Source organism: Pelodiscus sinensis, chromosome 22, assembly GCF_049634645.1.
Source record: "Pelodiscus sinensis isolate JC-2024 chromosome 22, ASM4963464v1, whole genome shotgun sequence".
NCBI classification, from domain to species: Eukaryota; Metazoa; Chordata; order Testudines; family Trionychidae; genus Pelodiscus; species Pelodiscus sinensis.
This window is the reverse complement of record NC_134732.1, coordinates 12,919,867-12,945,319: the sequence shown is the minus strand read 5'-3', so window position 1 is coordinate 12,945,319 and position 25,453 is coordinate 12,919,867. Positions and strand designations below refer to the sequence as shown.

Genomic DNA, 25,453 nt, shown 5'->3' with positions numbered 1-25,453 from the left:
GCTATGAGAGAACTGGGTGTACAAACAAAGCCTGCTGCAGAAGGGGCTGCAGGGAGAAGTTCTGCAATCACACTCTCGGACCAGAAAGATGGGAAAGATCAAAGAGGCGGGAGGATGGCCCTGAGATCCTCCCCTGAGCAGGGAAGTCTAGCAGATGACCAGGAGTTACATTTAACAGCACTGGGGATGCAGCAGGCTCTGGAGCTATGAGAACTGGGCAGGATTTGGACTTCCATGGAGGGGGCCCTGAGAGATGCTCAGAGGAGAAGCAGTGAGGGATGGAGGGACAAAGGGATTTACACTTCATATCTTTAGTTTGGTACTTTGCTGAGGAATTCCAAGGGAGAGCTCTGCCCTAACAGACAGGTGAACCTAGAGAGACTGCAAGGGAGGTCACCTGACAGGCGACAGGAGGAAGTCCAGGGAGACAGCGACAGCAGCAGCAGCAGCAGCAGCAGCAGCAAGAAATTTGATGGAGCAAACCAGAGCTGCTGGGTATAGACTCCTGGATGCAATCCAATGTCAGGAGAGAGCCTGGGTTCTCCTGCTAGCCACTGGGCAAGGTGACACAAGGCCCCTCAGGAGGGGCCAAAATGACAGAGCTCTGGGAGAAGAGCATAAAGACAATGGGCCCCAGAAGTGGGTCCAAAGGTAGTTAGGAACATCAGACTATTTGTTGGACTTCCTGCTATCCCAGAAGGGGCAGGACGAAATGTAACCTGGCCAGAAGGTGGAGTCACAAGAAGAGAGACCACCAAGGGGCAAAAGTGTCTGTTGGCAGGGCGTGCTGGAGACAGAGCTGCTACTCCACACACTTAGCCATGAGGTGGTGCACCTGCCACAAGTCCACTTCCACACATCCCTTGTTACCTCCCTTTCTTTACCCCTCTTGGGAAGGTTTGTAAGATAATGTGGAACAAGTATTTTTCCCTCAAGTAATTTTAAAAAAGTATGCAGGTCCCAGAGCACCCTCAGCCCATGCTCTTGTCTATCTAATGGGTTCCTGCATTGTCTGGTTTCTTTTTGTATGTCTTGTGTGGTTAGTAATAGTGGGGTTGTCATTAGCAACACAGCAGTTCACTTCTTTAAAATGTTGCTCTGGCATTAATGTAGGAAGTGCTAATCCTAGGACATAAAACACACTGTCTCTCGACAGAAGGGTTTTTGTTTTTCTTAATGATTGCATTTGGCCTAGTCAGTGTGTAACCCATGTTCCTTCCCATCATCGTATCGGCATGATGAAGTACTTCTCTGCTGATTTACCCAGGCATTGCTATTGTAGAAATGAAGCAACCTGTCCTAGAAGCAAAGAGCTATTCAAACCTGGAGTGGGAATGTCTACACGACTGTCTGGCAGACATCCCCCATGAGCATGCCCCAACATACGAATAGGACTCTGGTTCTTTTATATGGCATGACAGGAAAGCCGTATTAGTACCTGGTGTCCTACATGGGCTGGCAGGGCGGGGAGCAGGTAGGGTTTCAGGAGAAGCTCTGCCATCAATTGGCATCATGGTGGTATCAACATCTGCATCCTCATCAACTTGTTCTGAGTTGCTCCGCCGGTGACTGTAGGAGAACTTCCTGTCTTTCATCCTCTCTTTCTCAGAGATCCCTCTCCCGGCCTCATCCTGAATCAGCAGCTCTGTCTCTGCTAGGGAGCCACTCATGCCCCCTGTCCTGCCTTGCCCATCCATATCACCCCTGTCGCTGCTCGAATCACAAGAGAGGAACTCATCCTCCGAGGGGCTACGGTCACCTTCTCGCTTGTCATCTATGTCACTGGAGTCAGAGTCTCTAGCCTCAGCAACAACCGGTTCCTTTAGCTCTTCATGAAGCTGGTCCATTAGGCATCGCAGGAACTCTTGGGTGTCCTGAAAACCAAGGTAATCCCATGTTATCTACTGCCCATCTCGGGACAACACAACTACTCCAGTTTCCACTTAATTCATCTGTTGCCCACAAAAGTTAGCCACTTAAGGAATACAGGGAATCCCAATCAGAGAACACATGGATTTAGTGGTATGCAGTGGATGAGCAGAGGAATTCTGCCCATTTAAGAGACTGCTCTAACTCCTGGGGGTTAGCATCCCAATGTGCAGCTAACTATTTCAGTTTCTGCCTTTTCTCCGGAGCATAGGAAGGATTCAGGATGGTCAAACTGGGCAGCTGCTTCAGATCTTAGAGAACTGCTTTGTTTATTGGGATGTCAGCACTGAAAGAACATGGAAAAATCAGGAAACAGACAATCAAGATAGTGGGCTGGAAAGAACAGTACAGTCTGTGCTGCAAAAACAATTTTCATGCTCCACTGACATCTCCTCATACACCAATCATGACATTAAAGTCCTTTGTTGCCAAAGATTAGAACTAGAAATCAAAGACAAATTAGCCAGGGTGAGGGCCTCCTACATGGTCCAGGAAATAATGGAGATTACTGATAAGGGACCTCCCAAAGAACTACTTGGGGCCCTGACAGCTCTCAGCAGTTAAATTTTGAAGACCTGTGAGACATTATGGAAGATTTGGCTTAAAATATCATCAGCTCTTCAGTTTTAAATCTTTATTGCTAGAATTCTAATCCAATGCACTTTGCATCGAGAGCAAATATAACAGCTCTGGTCTTTCTATTTCAGCAACTGGTCCTTTTATCATCATGTTTTCACTTGCTACCAGTATCATGGCTTAAATACACTAGTGTCTGTGTTGTTGGTTAGAAAACAGAGAGAGGGACACCACTGAGGGCTAAATTTGTAAAACTGTTATTAGTTTGCGTGTTTGTTTACAGTGGAGTACTCTTCCCCCCTAAAAAGAGACATGTTCTTTTAAATTGGGTGCTCAGAAGGATGTGTGTGAGATAAAGGTTGGTATTTGTAACCGTCTAGTGCAGGTGTAACCAGACTCTCATCTCTATTACAAGTAACAATAATGCCCCCTGGTTCTTAGATGGCATTTGTCATCAGAACTCAACATGCTTGAGAAAGCAGACCAGTATCATTATCCCCATTTTACAGATAGGAAAACTGGGGCACAGAGACATGTTAAGACTTGCCCCAAGTCTCCCCGCAGGCCCATGGCTGACCCAGGGACAGAACCTACATCTCCTAGATCCCAGTCAAGTGCTCTAGCCATTGCTAGTAGAGATACAAACAATGGGACAATCCCAGCACCCAACCAGTCAATATGGTCCACTTATTCTTACATGAGGAACTTCACTATAGCATTAAGAATCACATGATGTGAAACAACCTAGACACATGTTTCTGTTGAATGGCCCACCTGCTGTGCATAGCCCCGGAACATAGGGTTGACCAGTTTGATTCCATGAGACAAGCTGCTTGGAACAACATAGCTTGGGCTGTATGAGAACAAAAATACGTATCAGGTCTACAGCTAAGTTGCGTCATAAGCACAAGAGTGGTAGTCAGTTTAAAGGAAAGGGGGAAAAGAACAGTTATGTAGCTAAAAAAAGTCTGAACTTATCTGTTAACTAGAAATCAGAAGATTTCAGATGGTGTAAGGAATCTGCCTAGTATTTTGATCTGTTCTCCCTACTAGTGACACACTGATCTCCACTATACATTCACGAATGCTGTCTCGCTTTTAAACAGGTCAAGTGATGGAGCCTTCCATCATTTCCGTTGTCAGAATGTTCTGGTCTACTTATACATTTTGATTTCAAAGACAGAGTAGTGTCCACCTCAAACGTGGGGGGCACTTCCCAACACTCAGAACTCACAAGAGATAAAAAGTCTCAGAGAGCCGTGTTAGTCTGTAACTTTAAAACCATAAAAAGTTCTGATAAAGTGGGTCTTATCCACAAAAGCTCATGATCCTATATGAAACAAAAGATCCTATATATTTTTGTTAGTCTCTAAGGGCATGTCTACACTACAGTGCTATTTTGAATTAATTTAATTTGAAATAGTTAATCTGAAATAACGCATCTGTCCACAAAAACTATTTCGAAATAGCATTTTGCTATTTAGAAATAGCACATCCACACTGAGTGGACCCTGAACCAAAGTTAAGGCTGGCCGGAACCAGTGCCGGCAGGGCATCAGGTTAGGACTTAGCGTGTGAGGCTAACTGAGCTCTGTGCTTAAAGGGACCCTACCCCCACCCCGGTCAGACAGATCTCAGGGTTCCCCGCTTGCTTGTCTACCTCGATGAGGGACAGCAAAGCAGTCCTGTCTTGGAGTGCCCGAACTCAGGACACCACAGCACTCGGCCACATGGAGCCAGAGTTACCCCATGGCACGCCGGTGCGTCTTGTGGGGTCGTTGCTATCAGCCTGGCTGCCATCCGGGGGGTTCATCGGGGGGCTGTCAGGATCCAGGAGGCCCTGAAGGAGAGCGTCCACCCCGAGGAGCCCTCAGAGCCTCCCTGGTCCTCCCCACTGGGGGCTCGTGCCCCATTCCTCCCTCACGTCCTTCCACTTACCCCTCCCTAGCCCCCCTTCCTGATGTCAAATAAAAGACACATATGTTCAAAAATAGAAACTGGGTTTATTGAACAAAACTGGGGGGGGGATGAACCTCTGGGGAGACTGGGAAAAGGAGGTGGGAGAGGGGAAGAGAGAGGGTGGAAGAGGGGAGGGGGGAAACCTGGCAGGAGGGAGCTGGAAGGGGGAAACAAGGGGAAGAAGGGGGAGGGGAAGCTCAGGGCTGGGGGGGGGTCTCTCCAGACCAACTTGACTTTCATGCTAACCTGCTCCTGGGTTCGCATGTGGCCTTTGGTGGCCAGGTTCGCAGCTAACCTGCCATAGATGGCCGCATTCCTCCATCTAGTATGGAGATCATGGACGTTGGGGGCATCCCCCCAAACCTGAATAAGGTCCATGATCTCCACCCTGGACCAGAAGGCGCCTCCACCTTCTCCAGCCCGTCAGGCTCCTGGGAGATGGCAGACTGCTCCTGGGGAGCAGTGGAGGACTTGCTGGCTCATGTTTTGGGGCCACTGGGTCAGAGGCCCCGGTGGCCACTGCTGGCTTTGGGCTGGCAGGCTTGGAGCTGGCACAGGCACTATGGACAGGGTCTACCCCTTTAATGGCTCCGGGGCTGGGGGAGAGGAGAGTAAGTTTTCCTGGTTGTGCCCAGAGTGGCCACCACGGCTCCCTGAGAAGGGCTGGAGGCCCCCTATTTCGAATTAAGTTTCTACACAGCACTTAATTCAAAATAGCTATTTCAAATTTGGTGTTACTCTTCACAGAATGAGGTTTACTAAATTCGAAATAAGGGCTCCACTATTTTGAATTTATTTTGAAATAGCGCTTTGCCTGTGTAGATGCTATTAAAGTTCATTCGAAATAATTGCTGTTATTTCGAATTAACTTTGTAGTGTAGACATACCCTAAGATGACACAGGACTACTTGTTTCACAAGAGATAAGTTACATTAAAATTACAATAAACTACTAAAAATTACTGCCATGACTTTACAGCTTAGTCCATTCCAAACCCACAATTTACTCATATTCTGTTGCCTGCAGTATTGTTGTAACAGTGTTGATTCCAGGATATGAGAGACACAAGCTGGGAGAGGTAATATATTTTATTGGACCAATTTCTGTTGGTAGAATAGCTGAGGCTTATCTTTTCCAGACCTGAAGAAGAACTCTGTGACACCCAAAAGCTGGTCTCTTCCACCCAAGTTGATCCAATGGAAGTTATTACTTCACCATCTTGTCTGTACTGTACTACGATAACACTAAATATAAGACACCATTTAGATATTGGATTTGACTCTTGCAACTACTTACGTTTACAGGTAGGGAGCCAGATGCCCAGCTACTACACACCACATTATTTCAGTGGTGCTGCACCAAATTTTACTGTGTTTGTAACTTGGACTGGGGAGGGATGACTCACCGCTTCTTGTGCCAAACCTCAGAGACCAGTTTCTGGTAACTTTTGCACAATGCTGGCTTCTTATCCGTACGTACCAGCCCACCGCACTCCAGGAAAAACTGTGTGAGAGGTGGGCTAAAGAAGGAAAGATAGGAGAGGTAAGTGGAGGGGAATTTCTTCTACGCATACATTTCAAGTCACACAAAGAGAGGAAATGCTCTAAGATTGCATTTTGAATATAACATTTAGTAAAAGGGGAAAGAGAGGGTGCAGCAAATGCATCCCTCTGAATCTTAACAAATCATTCCCTTTGGATAGAATGATTGGGAGCCCTCCTCAGCAAGCCTGAGAGATGCTGGAGCTTATTGCCAAGACAGAATGGAGAGAATTATTTGGGACTGAGGTTTTCAAGGCCACCTCATTTTGGACATGAAAAAGAAGTTGGAAAAAAAAAAAAACTGTGCACGTGCACCTATAAAATATTTTATATTTAATATATTTTAAAGATCACAATGGAAACCAAAGGTCTGTAGCTCCACCACCAATCCAATGGTCTGTGTCCCACGGACTTGCCCAGTTTCCTTCGCTATATTTTTTGTCGCTTAAACATACTGTGATCCTGTTTTTTCCTCCTTCTACCCCCCATTCTGCCCCTGGGCTGACTGATTTCCACACACAGAATTCCTGAAGGAAGTCTCCAATTGGAATTACCACAGTTTTAATTTGTAGTGGGTATTCAAGGCTACGTCTACACAACCAAGTTATTTCAAAATAATAACTCCCAAAATAATTATTTTGAAATAAGCTTATTCCTGCTTCACAAGCAAGAGCTAGTATTTCAAAATAACAAGCCCAATATTTCGAAATAACAGGCTTAGTAGTGTGGATGCTTGCCTTGTTATTTCAAAATAACTCCCCAGTGTAGACGTGCCTCAAGAGAACATCAACACAAAATGGTCTTGTTGCCTACCAATTAGAGAGAGCCTGAAGTGCTGCATTCATGTAACAGGAGTTCCCAAGGTTTTTCATTCCAGTAAGGCCTAGAGAAAGTGCAAGAGACAGGAGACAGGTCACATTTCAGTGCCCCTTCCTTTTCAGAGCCTCCACATTTTACATTCTACCCAAGATGAAAGGGAATCCGGCTTGTCCTTTGCAGATGAGTTTAGCATCTCAAACCTACTGAAATCACAATGGTTCTCTGGGAAATCAGAGTGTAAAGCTTAGAGTCCAGAGTTGCTGTTATAACAGGCTCCATAATTCAAAGTGGCCTTACCTCTTGGTTTCAGATCATCCTCCTCCGATTCGGATTCCCCTTCATCAGCCACTGCAATTGGAACTGCCTTCAGAGGGTGAGCAGGCAACGGAGCATCCTAGATTAAAGGCAGAGAAATGAGCATCAATGGCAGCTTTGACCATCAAGGAGGACACACATGATCTGTGCCCATTTATTCAGCCACTAAGTGGGTACACCAGTAACGAAGGCACTGACAATACACAGCTGCAATAACCCCTTTACCTTCCCTGATGGCATTACCTCAGTCGTATGTGGAGGTTGTCCAAGGAGTACCCTTAGTGACTTCAAGATGTGCCACAAGAGACCCAAGGGACAGGCAATAGCATCTGCAGTGGGCATATTTCTAGTATGGCAGTTAACGCTTCTGCAATTCACCCCAGACGTGGCTGCCCTTCAAAAGTGGCTAAAGACAGACCCATTGCATATACATGCATTTACTTTTAAAGCCCATTAGGAATTGGTCTGGATGAAAGTTGCTAAGTAAATGCATGATTATCTTGATGGAAGGCATCTTCCTTCAGATTTGAAAGCTCTCGTTGCAACGACAGCATGTGCAATGGTAGGGAGTCCTGACCTAGTCAAACAAAACCCTTCTGAGCATTCCCTTCCAGCCCATTCAATGGTAGCTTCCTGACTTATGGGGTGGAAGACCCACCTGTTCACTGAATTTGGCAGGTGGGGATGGAGTATGCACTGCCAGCCTCTGGTCCAAGAATACCTCTTTTTCACAGGCATAACACCACACGCGGAACGTGGTCAGGTTCACTGTCAGGTTATGCTTTTTGGCCTAAAAATCAAAACAGTGAGAACCACAAATTATAAAAGTCATAATCATCTGAGAGTCTGGAACCTACATGCCATAGGCATTACATATACGCTGTTTGAGCACGAAAATAGCAAGGAATGGCTATAATCAGTAGCGATGTGATAGTGTATCTGTGTAAACACTGAGCTCATCAGTTAACCCTCACAGTTACACGCAGCCCCTCCCCCCCGCATGCTGCTGCCTCTGACATCAGTAAGTGCCAACGCTCTGTGGATCAGAGTTTAGTGATTCAGAAATCCAACCCTGTCTATCCTGATGAAAGGGAGAGGATTACACAGAATAGCTCACCTGTGCGTGAAGGGTGCTATGATCCGCAAAGGATTCCCCACACCCAACATAAGGACAAGCAACCTAGAAAGAGAGGAAACCGTGGGAGAACAGTCTTGATATGGCAAGATAAACCCACAATAACATGAAAAGGGGGGTTTGTGACCCCATAGGAACCAGGAGCTGCATCTGTGCTGGCCTTCTGCACTTCATAAGCATGCTTTGTAACATAAGTCACAGCATTACAAACAACTTGGCACTACGTAAAAAAAACTGTGCCCACCCTTGCTCACAGGACTCTATGAAACCCCCAATCCATCTCATTAAAGTTTGTTTTTTTTATCATACTTGAGTGATAAGAGTGCCTACTGATCAATCAGTTGTAAAAATAAGTTGCTTGTCTAACAAAATCCAAACAGTAAGTTAAGAGGCAGTCAGTTCACCCATGTCCATCTTGTCACCTCTTCTCTTTCCACTAGTGATGTTAAACAGTAAGCATACTGGTAAGCAAGTATGCTTACCAGTTAACCATCCCTGCCAGTAAACTCCGGTGGCAGCCAGCAACGCTGGGCTGGAGCAGCCCCAGCTATGGAGGGGCCAGGTGGCGAGCTGAGTAGCAGGACTTAAGGTAAAATGGTTAATGAGTTAATAGCTCTCATTTAACCAGTTAACAGTTTTAACGTCCCTATTTTCCACTGCTTCATCTTTCCCTATCAATCCCCTCAATCAAACACCTTGTTTTCTTTCTTCTATTACAATTATGTTTTGGAAAGGTCTAGACATCTATCTAAAAAGAATAACTTTCCCCTGCAGTTACAGGTATAAGATCTATCAGTCTCATACTTCTGGGGATACTGCAACTTCCTGAACAACAGTGTAAAAACTAGCACAATTTTTTTCAACTTTGTTCCACTGCTCCTACTAAGAGTTCTTTGAGGCAAGGACTAACTTTTAGTCTGATTACACAGCACACAGGGTCTGGGAAGTACCATGATGCAAACTGATCAAAACTATCATAATGGAAGTTGATATTCACAGGCAACATAGGGCAATCCCTGCCTGATGCTTGGGGATTCATGGCAGGGAAAAATGATTTTCTTTCTGTTACTTGCAGAGCAGCCCCAGAACTACCACAGCACCAGTACTGGTGCTTTTGCAGCTCCTGCACATAAAACTTCCCAAGAAAAAGCAGCAGAATGAAACTGACAAGGATTGTGAGCTCCTCAGGATGTGTGACTTCCCCCATGTTTGAAAAATGCCATGTGCATTTGTTACCTGGGAATAATTTTTGATAGTACAAGTGACTGACAGTTGATAAGACAGTTACACACAGGTGCACAGTCAGGTGCACTGTGGGAATCTTCTAACTTTCTCTAGAGCAGTGCTTCTCAAACTTCCCAGGTAAACAACCCTTTATTCCAACGCAAATATTTTCATGACTTTATTACATTTTTACTCTTGCTTTTATAGTAAATGTATCCAGGATAACAATGAAAGGCCTATATAATTTGTGAGTGTCTGTTTTGAGAGGTGTCAGAGAGAACACTTGACCTTGAACAGTAAGAGCATGGGGAGAGTGGGAAAAACAAGACAACATTTTCAATGCCTTGTACCTCCTGCCCCCAATTGCCTGGCGATATCTGCCCTCTGGGGAAGCAACTCATTGAGAAACACTACTCTACAATACTACTTTTTAAGTGACAGGGACCAAAATCAAAGCTGGTGTAAGTAGATGAAGCTCCACCACAGTCAATGATGACATCACTGCATAGAATGTTTTAGTTTGGTTTGTTTTAATGTCAATAGTGACATATCTGCTTACATCAGAGCTGAATAAGGCCTAGGTTCCAGACTAGATGACATTCTGAGTCCATTCCAGCTCTGATCTTATTTAAGGCAGCTCTTTTTCATTCCCATTTGTCTTGTTCCTCCCCTTTCAATATCAACACTAATGTTCTCTGGCTCCATACACTTTAAATCTCTCTAAAAGCCAAAGGATCCAGTTAATCACCAGGTGCTTAAAAGCAGATGGTAGTTAGTATCACTTCAGTGTTCATTCCCGGGGGGTTCCAGGAGGAAAGCATTTGTGAGGGGTGAACAGAATAGGCATAGATGTGAAGCAGGCGTATTTTAGGATTTGATCACTGGCTTCCATTTTCCAGGGATATAATTGAAAACTGATGGACACTTTTTCTGGGCTTTCTTTCTTCTATTGCTTCTTTCTATGTTCACTAGACACTATATGGTTTCAGACCTAATTTCATCTCCAAAGGTGATAAGTCAGCCTGAAACAGCAAGTACAGCATTGTACTAAGAAACAATATAAATAAAAAAACCAAGAAGATCCACTATGCAGCCCACACAAATAGCAAGTCCTTTTTACCTGCAAGCAAGCCCAGAGGTTTGGTCCCGCAGCTCTGCACGACTGGCAGGTTCCCTACAACCATAGATAAAGAAAAAGTCACGTTTATTAGCTGGCCCTTGATTCTGAGGGGAGCATGAGTTGCCACTCTTATTACATGAGTTAACTTTTTGGGACAGAGATTAAAAACTCGTTTGGCTGCACAAGTTATTTTTCCCAGTACTATGCATTCCACCTAAACTAAATGTATACTTTAAAATACCTGGATAAGAGACAGCATTGAGCAGGATTAACAGTCATTCAGAAATGCAACAGTGAAGAGGGCTTTGAGCACTACCCAGAGAGTAGAAATGTTAGGTTTTTAATTTAATTCCATCAGCCACTTCTACTCATTCAAAAATTCCAGCCACACAGATGCTTCCTTTCATATTACCCCTTTTCTGAAGTAATCCCATGAGCCTTGAAAATGTATTAGCTACCAAATGAAACCATTTCAGGATTGAAGACTTAAATTGGTAATGAGTGAGATAGACAGATCAACAGTACTTAAGCATAAATGCAAGAGTTCTGTGCTTCCCCTTACGCTCTCTCATAAAGACAGCCTCTTCATGTGATTTAATTGTATTTCTGAAGTACAAATGGCTAACAAAATGTCATGATGAGGCACAATCAAAAAGGTATCAGTATTTGAAATTCAATTTCCACATCCCACTTGTGAATACGGACAATTTTTGCATATTAGGGCAAACCTCACCCCAATTACACACAAGAGGTAAACACTGCAAGAAACACTTTCTTTACCTTGGATTTGAGCAGCAAGTCATCCTTGCTGACCTCACCTATGGAATCCAGGTGAGGACAAACATCTCTTGTGTCTCCCATTGTCACCTAAAGTTCACCTACAGAAGTACAAAAATCACAGGATGACTCCTCAGTTTGGTTCAATGTCAGACTTGATGGTAAAGACAACAGGAAACTAAAGGGATATACTTTTGAGTCATATATTTCAATTGTCATAATCCCTATCATTCTAAAATGGAAGCATAAAGTAATAATCTCAAACATTCAAACAATGACATTTTACAACTCCCCTGTAATTAGGTAAAACACAGATCCCCGACTGTACGTCTGTTCCAACGCAAGGAAGAGGGAACTAAACGAGTAAATCTTAGAAATTAAATTAAAAGCTTAGAGATCAAACACACAAAAGCACCAATCTTGATACCAGGTAACACTGTTCAACCCTGCAGTTGTGCTAATGCAGAAGAGCTCATTGTTGAGTAGTGGCATTATGATATCAGAGGTAAGTGGCTGATGCAATGGAAAGAGGCAGGGAACATAAAGTTAATTATTGTTTGTACAATGTGTCAGTCCAAAAATGTGGTCCAAAAATGTATTAAATACTAAATATACAGGCCCTCCAACGGGGGGAGGAGCAAAGGGGACAACCGCCCTAGGGCCCGCAATTCAAAAGAGCTCCAGGCTCCTGGCTGCTGCCATGGCAGGAGCAACAGTAACTAGAGCCAACATTGCTGCTAGAGCTACATCGGGTGCCTGGGCAGCTCTGAGGGCAGACTGGCTGGGGGAGGAGTAGTGGCGTGCCACACTCTGGGCAGCGCTGAGGGCTGGCTGCCCCCAGCCTCCTCCCCACACACACCTTACCTGGGGTCCCAGCAAGTCTGTCAGCCCCCTGTAAATATACATGCCCGCTTTAAGGGCCACAACTGACAATTCAGTTACATCCACACTAACCAAAGATTTGGATTTGCTGATTCATTCCTACCTCAAAGGAAGATGATAATGTGACGAACCACTGAGTACTCTCTTCTGAAGGCTCAAAGTCCCAGCTTCTCTGGATCACACAGCATCGTTGGATGCTATAAAAAATACTAATCCAGTTAAAAAGAAAAAAATGACATATTTTATACATGAATTGACATGTATCATTTAATTAAACCTCTTCCTAGTCCACACACGGAAACAAGAAAAATCATGTAAGCTATATGTCATGACTACATTCTTAGTAATTAAACCAAGGATGGCTTGAGGGACTAGACTTTTAATGCAGGAGACCAAGTAAGCTGCCTAGCTAAAGCTAGAGCTATTAGTCACTAATCACCACAAATGTACTCACTAGGGATGTAAGCCAGCAGTTGAGTCGACTACTCAGCTACTCACATTCCCCACCCTTGCTGCCTCTGTATCAGAGGCAGCAAGGGGTGGACAGAAGCAGGAGCCTGTGGTAGGGGGAGCCGGCTTTTAAGCAGCATAGGAGCGGGGCAGGGAGGTTGCCATGAAGCAGCCTGCGTCCACAGAGGTCCCAGACAGGGTCTGCTGAACCCGGCACGAGCTGTGACTAAGCAAGCTTGTCTCGTGCTGGGTCTGGGACCTACCCAGATCCAGGTCTGGAACAGGGTGTAGCTGCCTGCCCACCCGGCTCTTATTACATTTAAACTGCGGAGCCACAGCGGGGAGTAACTCCTGGAGGCTTCCTCCCTTATCGTCTAATTGTGTAGTCAATAGGAAGCGAGCAATTAGCTAATTGTGTAGCTGATAGAATTTCTAACAACCCTAGTACTCACTGTTTTAAATTAATAAGGGCACCGGGACTAAAATAAGAAGGTTTCTAATGTCAATAACCTACCTTCAGAAGAAAGAAAGCCACCTGCATTTCTGAGGGGTTTACTGTTAAACTGCTGCTCAACAATATTAACACATGTAAATCATGAAGACTGAAGAGTACGAGATGTGCGGTCCCACTCAGGATAATATATCCAAGCACAGCCAGTATAAAGGAACATTTCTATGCAAATAACATAATTTATAAGCTAAATAAACCCCTTTGGAGTAGTCCATATGTGAGATCATGGTGCCTACCTATGGAACATTCCATATATGCCCTCGGGCATATAATAGAACATAAGGCATCAAAACAAGGCAACTTCTGAACAATATATTTTAAGGAAATTGCATCTAGGACCTAAACAAAAACTACAAGAACTACAGACAGTTCAGAACCAGCTCCAGAACACTACTACTAGAGGCCAACCAGATGTAAAATCTCCATACCAGTACAGAAAGGACAGCTTCAAGCTCACCAAAAGTTTTACATAAAGTTTTGCATAGTCACTGTTTTCTGCCATTTAACATTCTTTGGTGCCTCAGACCTCATTTCCAAAGATGCTCTAAAACAGGGCTACTCAATAGGTGGGTCACGTGTGGCCCGCGGCCCGTTTGTTTGCGGCCCACGGTGCAGTCTGGGTTAATACGGGGCTCAACACGTGGCCCACGGGTGGGATTCTTTGGACATGGCCTCCACTGGGAACATGCTCCACAATGGTGAGGCGTTTCCCAGGTGGACTGAGCACTGAAAGACACAAGCAGACAGGCTGGCTGGAATAGATGAGTTACAGGGTATCAGCGTTTCTAGGCCCAGGGAGGAGGTGCCAGGCATTGTGGGAAGTGCTGGCTGCTTAGCCTTGCAGGCAGAGCCTGACAGGTGCTGACTGGCTCCCACTGGTCATGTGTGGTTGAGCGCCACGGCCGGGCGGCTCTGCCTCCATTCCGTATGGAGTGATGGACTCCCGCATGGGGATGTCAGCCCTGCTGGGAATCTAGGACGGGGCTCCCAGGCACCTGTCCTCTTTTGCCTTTCATGTCACGTTGGAGTGTTCTGATTTGGAAACTTTTCTTTTTACAGTAAAATCACTCCAAGAAATGCACAACCCGAAGCTTCAAGCTAAACACCCAAAACACTGGCATACAATTTTCTTTTTAATAAGATGCAGTTTTTGTTTGATTTATTAAAATTGTGAACCCAAAACAAAAAAGTAGTCAATACAATGGTCTTCAGTTGATATGCGCTTTAGTAGTTAAATTCTTGGACTGTCATTGCTCATTAAAAGTGCTGTCATATGGGTGGAAATTGGGTAAATATTTCATTTTGTTAATATCAGCAGAACTGACTTAAATGGGGCCTGTGTGTTGTGTAGTCTTGCCTTAATCTTTGTATTCATGCCTGTCAGTGTGAAAAGTTATTTGCATGTATACTCAACCACACTTAAGTTGCAGCCTTCGGCATGTGTTGTGAGTATTATTGTGGCCCCCAGGGCTTCCAAAGTTGAGTAGTCCTGCTCTAAAAAAATTTTTTTTTGAAAAAACAAGCAAACAAGAGGATGAAGAGCTAAGCCACTCCAGCTAAAGATTTTTTCCCAAAGCCGAAAATCCTTCCTAATTCCAAGCACTGCCCTAGCAGAAGTAAGACAAAATATAGCATGTTGTACAAGCACTTTACCAGCTAGGAGCATAGCAGCAGTGCAGGAAAGAAAGCCATTGAAAATAATAGACAGTGGCCCATTAGTTGTAGCCAGAGGCTCTAAGAGCTCTAAGAGCTTCAAGTCTGGCTTAATAACCAGTGAGCAGATGCCTAAATAGACACTGCCCAATCCCACAGGGCTGCATTTTTTAGAATCTGAGGCAGAAAAGACAATCAGGGCTGTCAAGCAATTAAAAAAAATTAACTGTGATTAATTGCCCTGTTAAATAATAATAGAATGTCATTTATTAACATATTTTGGATATGTTCTACCTTTTCAAATATATTGATTTCTATTACAAAGCAGAATACAAAATGTACAGTGCTCACTTTTTATTTGCACTGTACAAAAATTGTATTTTTCCAATTCTCCCATTACAAGTACCATAGTGAAAGTGCAACTTACAAACACAGAATTGTGTACCAAAAAACTGCATTCAAAAATAAAACAATGTAAAACTTTAGAGCCTACACATCCTCTCAGTCCTACTTCTTGTTCAGCCTATCACTCAAACAAGTTTGATTAGAGCTGCTGGAGATAATGCTCCCCACTTATTGTTTACATGTATCCTAAAAATGAGAAGAGGCGTTCGCATGGCACTGCTGTAACCAGTTTCACAAAATATTTATGTGCCAGATGCACTAAAGATGCACATATCCCTTCGTGCTTCAGCCACCAGTCCAGAAGACATACATTAGTGCTGAGAATGGGTTCTGCTCAATAACAAACCAAAGCCTCGTCAACTGACGCACATTCATGTTCATGGTCCGAGTCAGACACCAAACAATAGAAAGTGAATTGTTTTTGCCGGGGGTTCAGATTCTGTAATTTCCACATCTTTTAAGACTTCTGAAAGCGTGTTCCACACCTCATCTCACTCAGATTTTGGAAGACACCACATTCTTAAACCTTGGGTCGGGCGCCGTATCTATCTTTAGAATTCTCACATTGGTACCTTCTTTGCATTTTGCCCAGTCTACAGTGAACATATTCTTAAAATGAACAATGTGTCATCATCTAAGACCCCTGTAATATGAAATAGATGGCAAAATGTGGTACAACAAAGCAGGAGGTATACAATTCTCCCCTAAGCAGTTGTCACAAATTTAATTAATGCATTTGTAACGAGTGTCATCAGCACAGAAGCATGTCCTCTGGAATGGTTGCTAAGGCATGAAGGGGCATATGAATGTTTAGCATATCTGGCACTTAAACACCTTACAATGTTGGCTACAAAAGTGCCATACAAATGCGTTTTCACTTTCATGTGACATTGTAAATAAGAAGCAGGAAGCATTACCTCCCATAAATGTAAACAGATGTGTTTGTTTTAGCAACTGGCTGAATGGACATGTAAGCTCTAAAGCAGGGGTCAGGAGCAAAATATGCCTCACTAGGAAGACAGATATGGTTCTTTTGCAGGTCGAACTCAGCCCCCATTGTATCCCCGCAGCAGGAAACCCATGCTAGCACTCCAGCCTTGTGGGCCAACCCTCCCCCCCAGATTGGAGTGCTGCGCCAACTTCCTGCGGGGGGAGAAGGGACCCCAGGCCTCCCCACTGGATCTGGTTGGGTGGGGGGAAATTGCTCCACAAGCTGACGCTTCCCTTCCCACTCCCCTGGATGGGGAAACAGCAGCGCAAAGACGCGCTTCTGGGAGGCTTTCCCCACTGCTCCCAACAGGGAAAGCCTCTGATGCCTGGGAATGGCACTCGGTGCAAAAACAAGTGCCCCCCCCCACCCCTCATGCCCAGCCCCTGCATTCCCAGCCCCTTCACACACACACCCTTCCCCACTGAGACCATGCACCCCCAGCCTGCTCCTGCCACCTCCCACCGAGACCTTGCACTCTCACCCACTCCTATACCCCACCTTCTGCCCAGATCCTAACCCACATCCCTCTCCCACTCACTGGCAGCCCTGTCCCGCACACTGAAACCCTCATTTCTGGCCCCAGCCCAGAGCCTAGAGGGGTCCACAAAATCCACTAACCCTGGAAGAGTTAAGCTGGCTTGATGCCTTGAACCACAGTCCTTCCTGCCCTTCCCCTCCCCCTGGGGCTGGAGCACAAGGGGAGTGAGGTGTTTCAGTTGGGGGTCACAACAGTAAAGGTTCAGAGGGGTTGCAGTGGTTTTTTTTGCTTCTTACTTGTGTGGTCCCTCCACAACTATCATAAATAAAGACAATATTGGAAGCTTTTGAGTTGGACATAATACTGTATTTTACTTTATTTAAAAATGAAGCCTGGCCAATAAGCCAGGCCCCATCTGGCCACAACGTCATAATACTTCTGCACCCCACACATCCCAACCCTGAGCCCACCATACACCTGAACTCCCTGCCTTGAGCCCCTCATTCCCAAACTCCTGTACCCCCATATCCCCAGCCCCCTGCCATAACACTCCTGCACCCCCCACACCCTAACCTTGTGCCCTGAGTCCATCATACACCCAAGCCACCTGCCCTGAGCCCCTCATACACCCCAACCCAGACTCCTGCACTGCCACATCCTCAGTCCCCTGCCATAAGATTGACAGAAAACAGCCTGAATGTGTGCATGAAGCTGGATTTGACCAGTTATGATGTAAACTTAAAAGAAATGTGCAAAAAGACACAGCAACAGAAGTCCCATTAAATAATGTCTATGAGTACAATGTTTCATTTATGCTATTATTAACCATTATGTCAATTATCAATAATATTAAATTGTATATTTTCAATCATGCACATGGGCATTCTTATACAGCTCTTCGTTGACCATTTGTTCTAAGTAGTTTGGTTCTTTGGTTTGAAAAAGTTGCCGACCCCTAATCTAAAGCCTAATACTGGTTGGTTTTGAGTGCAATTATGTAACCAAAAATATACATTTTTAAATTGTACTTTCATGACAAAAAGATTGCACTGCAGCATTTGTATGAGGTGAATGGAAAAATACTATTACTTTTGGGTTTTTAGAGTGCAAATATTTGTAACCAAAAATACAAATATAAAGCGAGCACTGTGCACTTTGTATTCTGTGTCATAACTGAACTCAATATATATTTGAAAATGTAGAAAAAACATCCAAAAGATTTAATGAATTGTGATTTTATTATTTAAAAGTGCAATTAATCACAATTAATTTGAGTTAGTCTTGTGAGTTGACTGTGATTGATTGATTGATAGCGCTATAAACAATATCATCTAACATCTTTATCATGTGTACATTAAATGGTAACTAATTTTAAAACAAACTGAATTAACAAATAGCTGCCCTGATGATACAAGCACTTATACATGTACTTAAAATTCCACACACAAGTGGTCCCACTGAATTCTGTTTCCTAAAGGACTACTCATATATTTAAAGTTAAACCTGTAAGTCAAGTGTTTGCAAGGCTGGAGAGTTGATTTTTCCACTTATTCTTAGCACTTTACTTTCTGAACACAACTGGGAAAGGGGTCAAGCCCATATACCTAGTCCAGGTTGAATGTTTAGACCAGGGGTCTCCAAACTTTTCAGCCCGAGGGCCGCATTAACTATCAAACAGCAGTTCGGGGGCCGACTACACACTTGAGGTCCAAGTAAAAAACAATCAAAACATGGATGTTGTTTTTAATTATTTATTTAATATTATTTTATTCAGTTATTATTTAATAACACATTGATACACTACACATGAACACCTGTATTAGTGTGAATGGTGAAATTGTTTCCTGGATGCCAAAATAGCAGACATTTCTGGCTTTAGATTTGTTGTCCCTAACATCAACAGTGACCTGAGATTATCATCGGACAAGTTTGTTCTCAAATTGTTCTTCACGTATTTCATTCTTGAAAATGTTTGTTCACACAGGTATGTTGTTCCAAAGGTTGAAAGGTACCTTGATGCAAAAGTTTTGACATTAGGAAAGTCTTCCTTGGGCAAAAACTGGTAAAAACCCACCAGTCCTCTTTTAATTCGGTAAAAACATAACGTCCACGTAAGCGGCGGCTGATCTTGGCAGGATACACGTAAATTTCCGTAATTTTTTTTCCGTAGACAAAAAGGTCTCCATGGGCCGGATGAGAGGGCCTCGCGGGCCGCATCCGGCCCGCGGGCCGTAGTTTGGAGACCCCTGGTTTAGACTATAGATAGGTTGTAACTGAATTTAGCAACCACTATTAAACTTGTTTTTTTGTAGTATTGGGTACATCTATGCTAGGCCTGGTTTTTATTAGAAAGTTTATTAGTCGCCTTAACTATAAAATCCACATCCTGAGTGGTGCGGTTATGCCGAGCTAACCCCCAGTGTAGACAGCGCTAGGTCAACAGAATTCTTCTGTCAACCTAACTACCATTTCTTGGGGTGGATTACCTGCACTGATGGGAAAACCCTTCTCACCATGTTAGGCACTGAAGCACTTAGAGTGGTGCTGCTGTAACATTTCAACTGTAGATAGGCCTTTTAGAAATGCTGCACCTGCACCACTGTAGCCAAGACACTACAGTAATGAAGGGTTTTTTCCCCTTGATGTAGTAAATCCTCCTCTCCAAAAGTGATAGCTCAGTTGACAGAAGAGTTCTTCCATTGACCTATATCCATGTCTACACTAAGGCTTAGGCCAATTTAATCACATGATACGTACAGGTTCTGCTACTTAAGAAAACGGGAATTTAATAATAAAAACATTTCTTAAAGTCACCCTTTTATTTGTCTATCAAAGTTCATACATTTTGTTGTAAAGTGAAAGAAAATAACCTTAAAAATAAGTTTGTCTCCTTCCCAACAAGCACTGCAGAACAGCATGAATAGTTCCACAGTAACTCTGACCTACAAAAAGACAACAAATGTTGCCCAAACTAGTGGCTTATCCTACTCAACAACATAGTCTCTCCTTTTGCTAAAGGGAGCTTCATGCAGCAGCACCAAAGCTTGTCAGTTGCAAATATTTTTTCAGAAATTAAACATTTAGTACTCAACATACACAAGTATTATAAAAGTAAGAAATACTTAGTGTTTTTCATCTCCAAAGTATTTTACAATCGTTTGCTAGTTAATCCTCCTCCCCAACCCCGATACAAAAAATACTTACAATATTATTTGTATTTTCTAGAAAGGGAACCTGGGCCAGAAAACGAAGGGACTTGCCCAGCATAACACAGAGTCAGTATCAGAGATGGAATCAGAACACGTAAGTTTCTGGTCCCAGTCCCATGTTCAGAACACATCTAACACTAGAAACCCTGATGGTATTACTTGCCTTATTGGAGAACAATCAAAGGAAGCAAAACATTTAATATATATTTATTTTTTGAGGTAATTAGAAATGATATCCCCAAAACTTAGGATTGCAAAGGAATTATCTTTAAGCATTTGCCATTTGGATCCTCCAAAAATTCAACTCTACAAATACAATAGGCACAGAAAACCATTTCCCTCCCCCAATACTACTGTAGTTATTAATAACAGGCTACCACTTCCTATCATAATAGACGCTAAATACAATTCTGTCCACTACTAGTGGAAAGAATGAAAGAACAGATGATAAGATACAAGAAAACAGACCAACTAATTCTAACATACTATTCCAAGGCCAACAGAATTATTCTACACTAATAAAGAAAGGACAAACACTTAGAATCAACTATTTACTGTGCTTAGATAAAGACAAAAATTCCTCAAATTCTGCTAAATAAGCTGAACTGCTTCCTTGGCTACACTTACCAATAGTTTAAGGACCGGGGGATACTAGAATGTCAACACTATTTGGCAGTGCAGATGAAACAAAGCAGAGAGTTGCCCTTTCTAATTGGAACAGCAGGCATTACTCATCATTTTTCCAACAACTGATGCTGCATCATCCCCTTTCTGCTGAGCCTCTGCTTTCTGCTTCTGTGTTCCCTCTCCCACCTACTGATGAGGAATATATAAATAAACAAGGTTCCTAAAATATTAACATAAATGCCAGTTACTTTGCCAAGGGACTCAGTTCACAGTAAAGACCATAGTGATGAATGCAGAGACTTTGCAGACAATCAATGCAATCTGCATTTGGGGGCATCTGCATTTTGGGGGAACCCTAAATATGCTGGAAATTCTCAAGCCATCCCAGTTCCCTAATTTGCAAGCTTGGGAACTTTCAGTAACAGAGGAAACTGTGGGGCCTGCATCACGCACATGCCAAGTCAGTAACCACCCAGGGATCCATGATTTTATTTTGGGGAGGGATAACCGTTTTGTCGGCACGCTCTTCCAAAGCACCCCCTGGACCCTTCCCTACTTGCTAATGCTGTTCAGCGCACTCATCTCCATGTGAAGATGGAAAGTGCAGGCACAACTATACACTTCCTCATCAAAACCCTTACTTATCCTCCACATTTAGCTGATAAAATCAGTCCTTTTCATGCCTGGCCCCAAAGAATGACAGGCACTGAAATCCCTGAACTCCTCATATTAAAACTCTCCTGCATCGCCCCCGTCTAACCCACAATGGGAAGCATCCTCCATACACCAGAGCTCCCCTCACACCGGGCACCCCCAGGGTCTACATGCTCCACACGGGGGCCCCACAAATCGAGAGCCTGCCGGGGTGCCCCGGGCAATGGAAGGCCAACGCTGGCCCCCAGCTCATGCCTCCGCCCGCCATCGCCTCTGTCCGGGGCAAGTCCCAGGCTAAGGGCGGGGCGCATGAGGGCGCATCACCCCCCCTTCCCCGTCACCCCGCCTGGCGCCACAGCGGCCTGGGGAGCGGGAGCGGGACCCCCGGAAGGCGCGGCGCGGCGCCCCGCTCCCTGACGAGGAAAGGCCGGTGCTTCGGCCCCCGAGCTAGGCCCGACCCACCTCCTGCTCCCGGGGAGCGGGCCGGGACCACGGCGCCCGGCGGGGCAGGTTACCTGCTGCCGGAGGAGGAGAAGCCAGCGGCCGGGCGCCGCAGAGCACCCCGGGCGGGATGGGAGGGGCCGGCCGGGGGAGGGGCCGAGGCGAGGGAAGGAGCCGGGCTGCAGGCTCAGCCAGACGGGACCCCTCGGTCCCTTACCCCGCGGGGCCGGCTTGCGAGGTGTGGGAGGCGGCTCCCAAGACGCGGGGGTCCCTCTGGGTCACAGCTGCGGCCCCTGGGGGGCAAACCCCGCCTGCTCCTGAGCCCCATTCCACTGGGCAGCCGGGACCCAGCTCCCTCCAACAAGGGGCCATCCTAGGAAAGCCTGGACAGGTGCCCGCCCTGCTCTGGATCCTCCCCCCCTTGCTTTGGGCCACACAGGGCAGGGGATTGTCCCTTTCACATCAAAGAGGGAGAGGGATTCTCAAGGTGGCAGGGCCTGGAGAGCGTACGGGGCTGGAATGGCCCAGCAAAGTGGCTAGTCCTGGTTAGGGAGGTGTTCCCATAAAGAGAGGGTCACATGGATGCATTGACACGTGTTCACGAGGGAATTAGAACCCAGGACAGGGTCACCAAAACACAATCTCTCACCTCTTCCTCCTAGGCTACGTCTACACTGGCATGATTTTCCGGAAATGCTTTTAACGGAAAACTTTTCCGTTAAAAGCATTTTCGGAAAAGCGCGTCTAGATTGGCAGGACGCTTTTCCACAAAAGCACTTTTTGCGGAAAAGCGTCCGTGGCCAATCTAGACCTGCTTTTCCGCAAAAAAGCCCCGATCGCAAAAATGGCGATCGGGGCTTTTTTGCGGAAAACAAATCTCTGCTGTCTACACTGGCCCTTCTGCGCAAAAGTTTTTCGGAAAAAGACTTTTGCCCGAACGGGAGCAGCATAGTATTTCCACAAAAGCACTGACAATCTTACATGAGATCATCAGTGCTTTTGCGGAAATTAAAGCAGCCAGTGTAGACAGCTGGCAAGTTTTTCCACAAAAGCAGATGATTTTGCAGAAAAACTTGCCAGTCTAGACACAGCCCTAGTGTTAAGAAGCCAGGCAAGAGAGGAGACAGAAACTTAGAACAGGTCCAGGTGGGGAAAGATACCCATAACAAAGAGCTATTAATACAGATGCCACATACATATCGCATGCTCACATATCAGGTATAGCTGAAAAGAACCCTAAATGTCTGTTTTGCATGAAATCACACACACTCAAAATGTTTCTTGAGCTATTCAAGCTACTTCATTCCAGGCTGATCAGACAAAAGATAGAGCTATTGAAGCAGGGAAGGATTTACTAGCAGCTAGTACAGGCAGTCCCCGAGTTACGCGGATCCGACTTACGTCGGATCTGCACTTACGAACGGGGCCCTCTCCCTGGTCTCCAGCAGACCAGGGAGAGGAAGCAAAGCGGCGGAACACGCGGGCAGCGGGCAGCCCAGACGCGTCTGGGCTGTCCGCTGCCCGCGTGCTCCGGGGCTTTGCTCTGCTTTGCTCCCCTGCAGACCAGGGAGACGGGGAGCAAAGCAGAGCAAAGACGGGGAGCCCGAGGGCAGCAGGACAGCCACGGCGCGTCTGGGCTGTCCCGCTGCCCCCGTGCTCCGCGGCTTTGCTCCGGGCGGCTGTGGTACAGCAGCTGGGGCGCTGCCGGTTGGTCCCGTAGCGCCGCTCTGGGTGCTACGGGACCAACCTGGCAGCACCCCAGCTGCTCTGCCCCAGGCGTCCCCAAGTCAGCCGCTGCTGAAACTGACCAGTGGCTGACTACAGGAAGCCCCTGCCCGGGGCTTCCTGGAATCAGCCGCTGATCAGTTTCAGCAGCAGCTGACTTGGGGATGCCTGGGGTTCTTAAGTTGAATCTGTATGTAAGTCGGAACTAGCGTCCAGATTCAGCCACTGTTGAAACTGATCAGTTTCAGCTGCGGCTGAATCTGGAGCCAGTTCCGACTTACATACAGATTCAACTTAAGAACAAACCTACAGTCCCTATCTTGTACGTAACCCGGGGACTGCCTGTATATGTGTGAGGAAATACCAAGAAAACAGTAAGGAATGGACTGGTCAGTATCCATAGGGACTAGTGAAAATGCATTGTTTTACAAGAACAGATTATCAGACTCTATTCTAGCAGAATGCTTGTGAGCCCATGAAGTTGTATGGCACATTCAGCAACCAGCTCACCAGGGGCAGCCCGTCCACATAGGCGAACTAGGTGGTCGTCTAGGGCACCAAGTTAAATGGTATGCCAAATGGTGGCGCAATATCATTGAGGGGTTTGGAGGTGGGGGCGCCGATTGCATGGTTCGCCTAGGACGCCAGTTGCTGGCAGCTAGACTAGGACCGCCCCTTCAGCTCACCATATATATTTTTCTTCCAGGAAAGTTTATTGCAAAGCAAAGATATTCAGATTTCTTCCTCTGCTTGGCTGTGTCTACATAGACCATGGAAGCAACACTGCCAGCCCAGGTTGACAAACAGGCTTGTGCTACTAAGCTAAAAAATAGTTGTGTGGACACTGTAGCTCAGGCTGGAGCCACAACTTCAAAGCACTGTCTAAACTGCTATTTTTAGTGTGCTAGCTCTGCAACCCAAAACTGACGACCTGGGCGGGGATGCTCGCTGCCATTGGCTGTGTAGATGTAGCCCAGTGTCTCTTACACCTGTGATATAGCATCTAAAACAAAATGGCCTAGATATTAGAGCTCTAGATCAGTGGTGAGCAACTTGTGGCCTGAGGGTCACATGCAGCCCATTGGATTTCTGTTTGTGGCCCATGAGACATTTTGTTTCCTGTTGCCCATGCACAGGGTTGCCAGAGTCTGTTGATTTCCACCTGCATAGTTTTTTTCCTACAAGTACAGGTTGGACCTCCTTGGTCCAGCACCCTAGGGACCGGATTGGTCCTGAACAAGGGGAGGTCAATTCTGGTCCCCCTGCCACTGGGCCCCCTGCCTGGCTCTGCTCCTGGCCTGGCCACTGGCTTCCCAGCTGGGCTCGTGGTAACAGCAGGGCTGACTGTCCCACTGCCCCCTTGCCGCCGGCCCAGCCACACTCTCATGGCAGGGCTCCTGGCCACTGGCCCCCCAACCACTAGCCAGCCCTCCACCAGGACTCTCTGGTCCAGGAACAGCAGGACCCCGGATGTTGCCAGGCCAGAAAGTCTCAGTTTAGATAAATTTAACCTGTATTACAAAAGTGACATGCACCTAAAGCAAGGACACATGAAGTGAGATACGTGCTGATTGCACACAACGTTGACTGTGGGAGTCGTGTGCTCCCTCTGGAGCCATAGTGCTGCCACAGTTCAACCAGCACACACCACAATTTCTCTGTACACAAGCGCAGTTAGTAAAACTACCTTATTCTGGGAGACAATCTTGGTTACAACACTCTTGTGGCCAGAGCCGGCCCAAGCTACGGGCTTCCGGACCAGGCCAGGTTGGGCCGCACATGTGCCAGGCGGGGCCCAGGGGCATCGCACATGCGCCACACTCCCGGGGGCGGCACCGTGCTCTCGGGGCCCCGGGCACACGAATGGCTTGGGCCGGCCCTGCTTGTGGCCCACCAAGATTTCGGTGGGCCACTCATGCCCATTCATAACCTAGGTTGCCTTTCACTGTTCTAGATGCTATTTTAATCCAAACAACACCTATATTTGTTCTTTGCTTCTTCCAAAGGAAGAATGCATGCTGCATGTTAATAG

At 45.8% G+C, this 25,453-nt stretch overlaps 1 protein-coding gene across 6 annotated transcripts in view; it reads right to left on the bottom strand.

The window, feature by feature from the left end:
* USP20 (ubiquitin specific peptidase 20) overlaps positions 1-25,453 on the bottom strand; it is a 46,639-nt gene that overhangs the window by 16,530 nt on the left and 4,656 nt on the right. For 4 of the 6 annotated variants that reach the window (XR_003090373.2, XM_006128340.3, XM_014576176.2 and 1 more), the window contains exons 2-11: positions 12,381-12,474; positions 11,399-11,496; positions 10,619-10,672; positions 8,257-8,319; positions 7,798-7,929; positions 7,122-7,218; positions 6,819-6,888; positions 5,870-5,983; positions 3,280-3,358; positions 1,439-1,874 (exon numbers count right to left, since the gene is read on the bottom strand). Coding sequence is in view for 5 of the 6 variants with exons in the window: in XM_006128340.3 (XP_006128402.1) it covers positions 1,439-1,874; positions 3,280-3,358; positions 5,870-5,983; positions 6,819-6,888; positions 7,122-7,218; positions 7,798-7,929; positions 8,257-8,319; positions 10,619-10,672; positions 11,399-11,479 (1,126 nt within the window). In the remaining variant the exon portion in view is untranslated. Of the gene's footprint in view, positions 1-1,438; positions 1,875-3,279; positions 3,359-5,869; positions 5,984-6,818; positions 6,889-7,121; positions 7,219-7,797; positions 7,930-8,256; positions 8,320-10,618; positions 10,673-11,398; positions 11,497-12,380; positions 12,475-21,717; positions 22,078-25,453 lie in introns of those variants that run through there. The other 2 variants (XM_006128342.4, XM_075905254.1) reach the window with 2 other exon arrangements.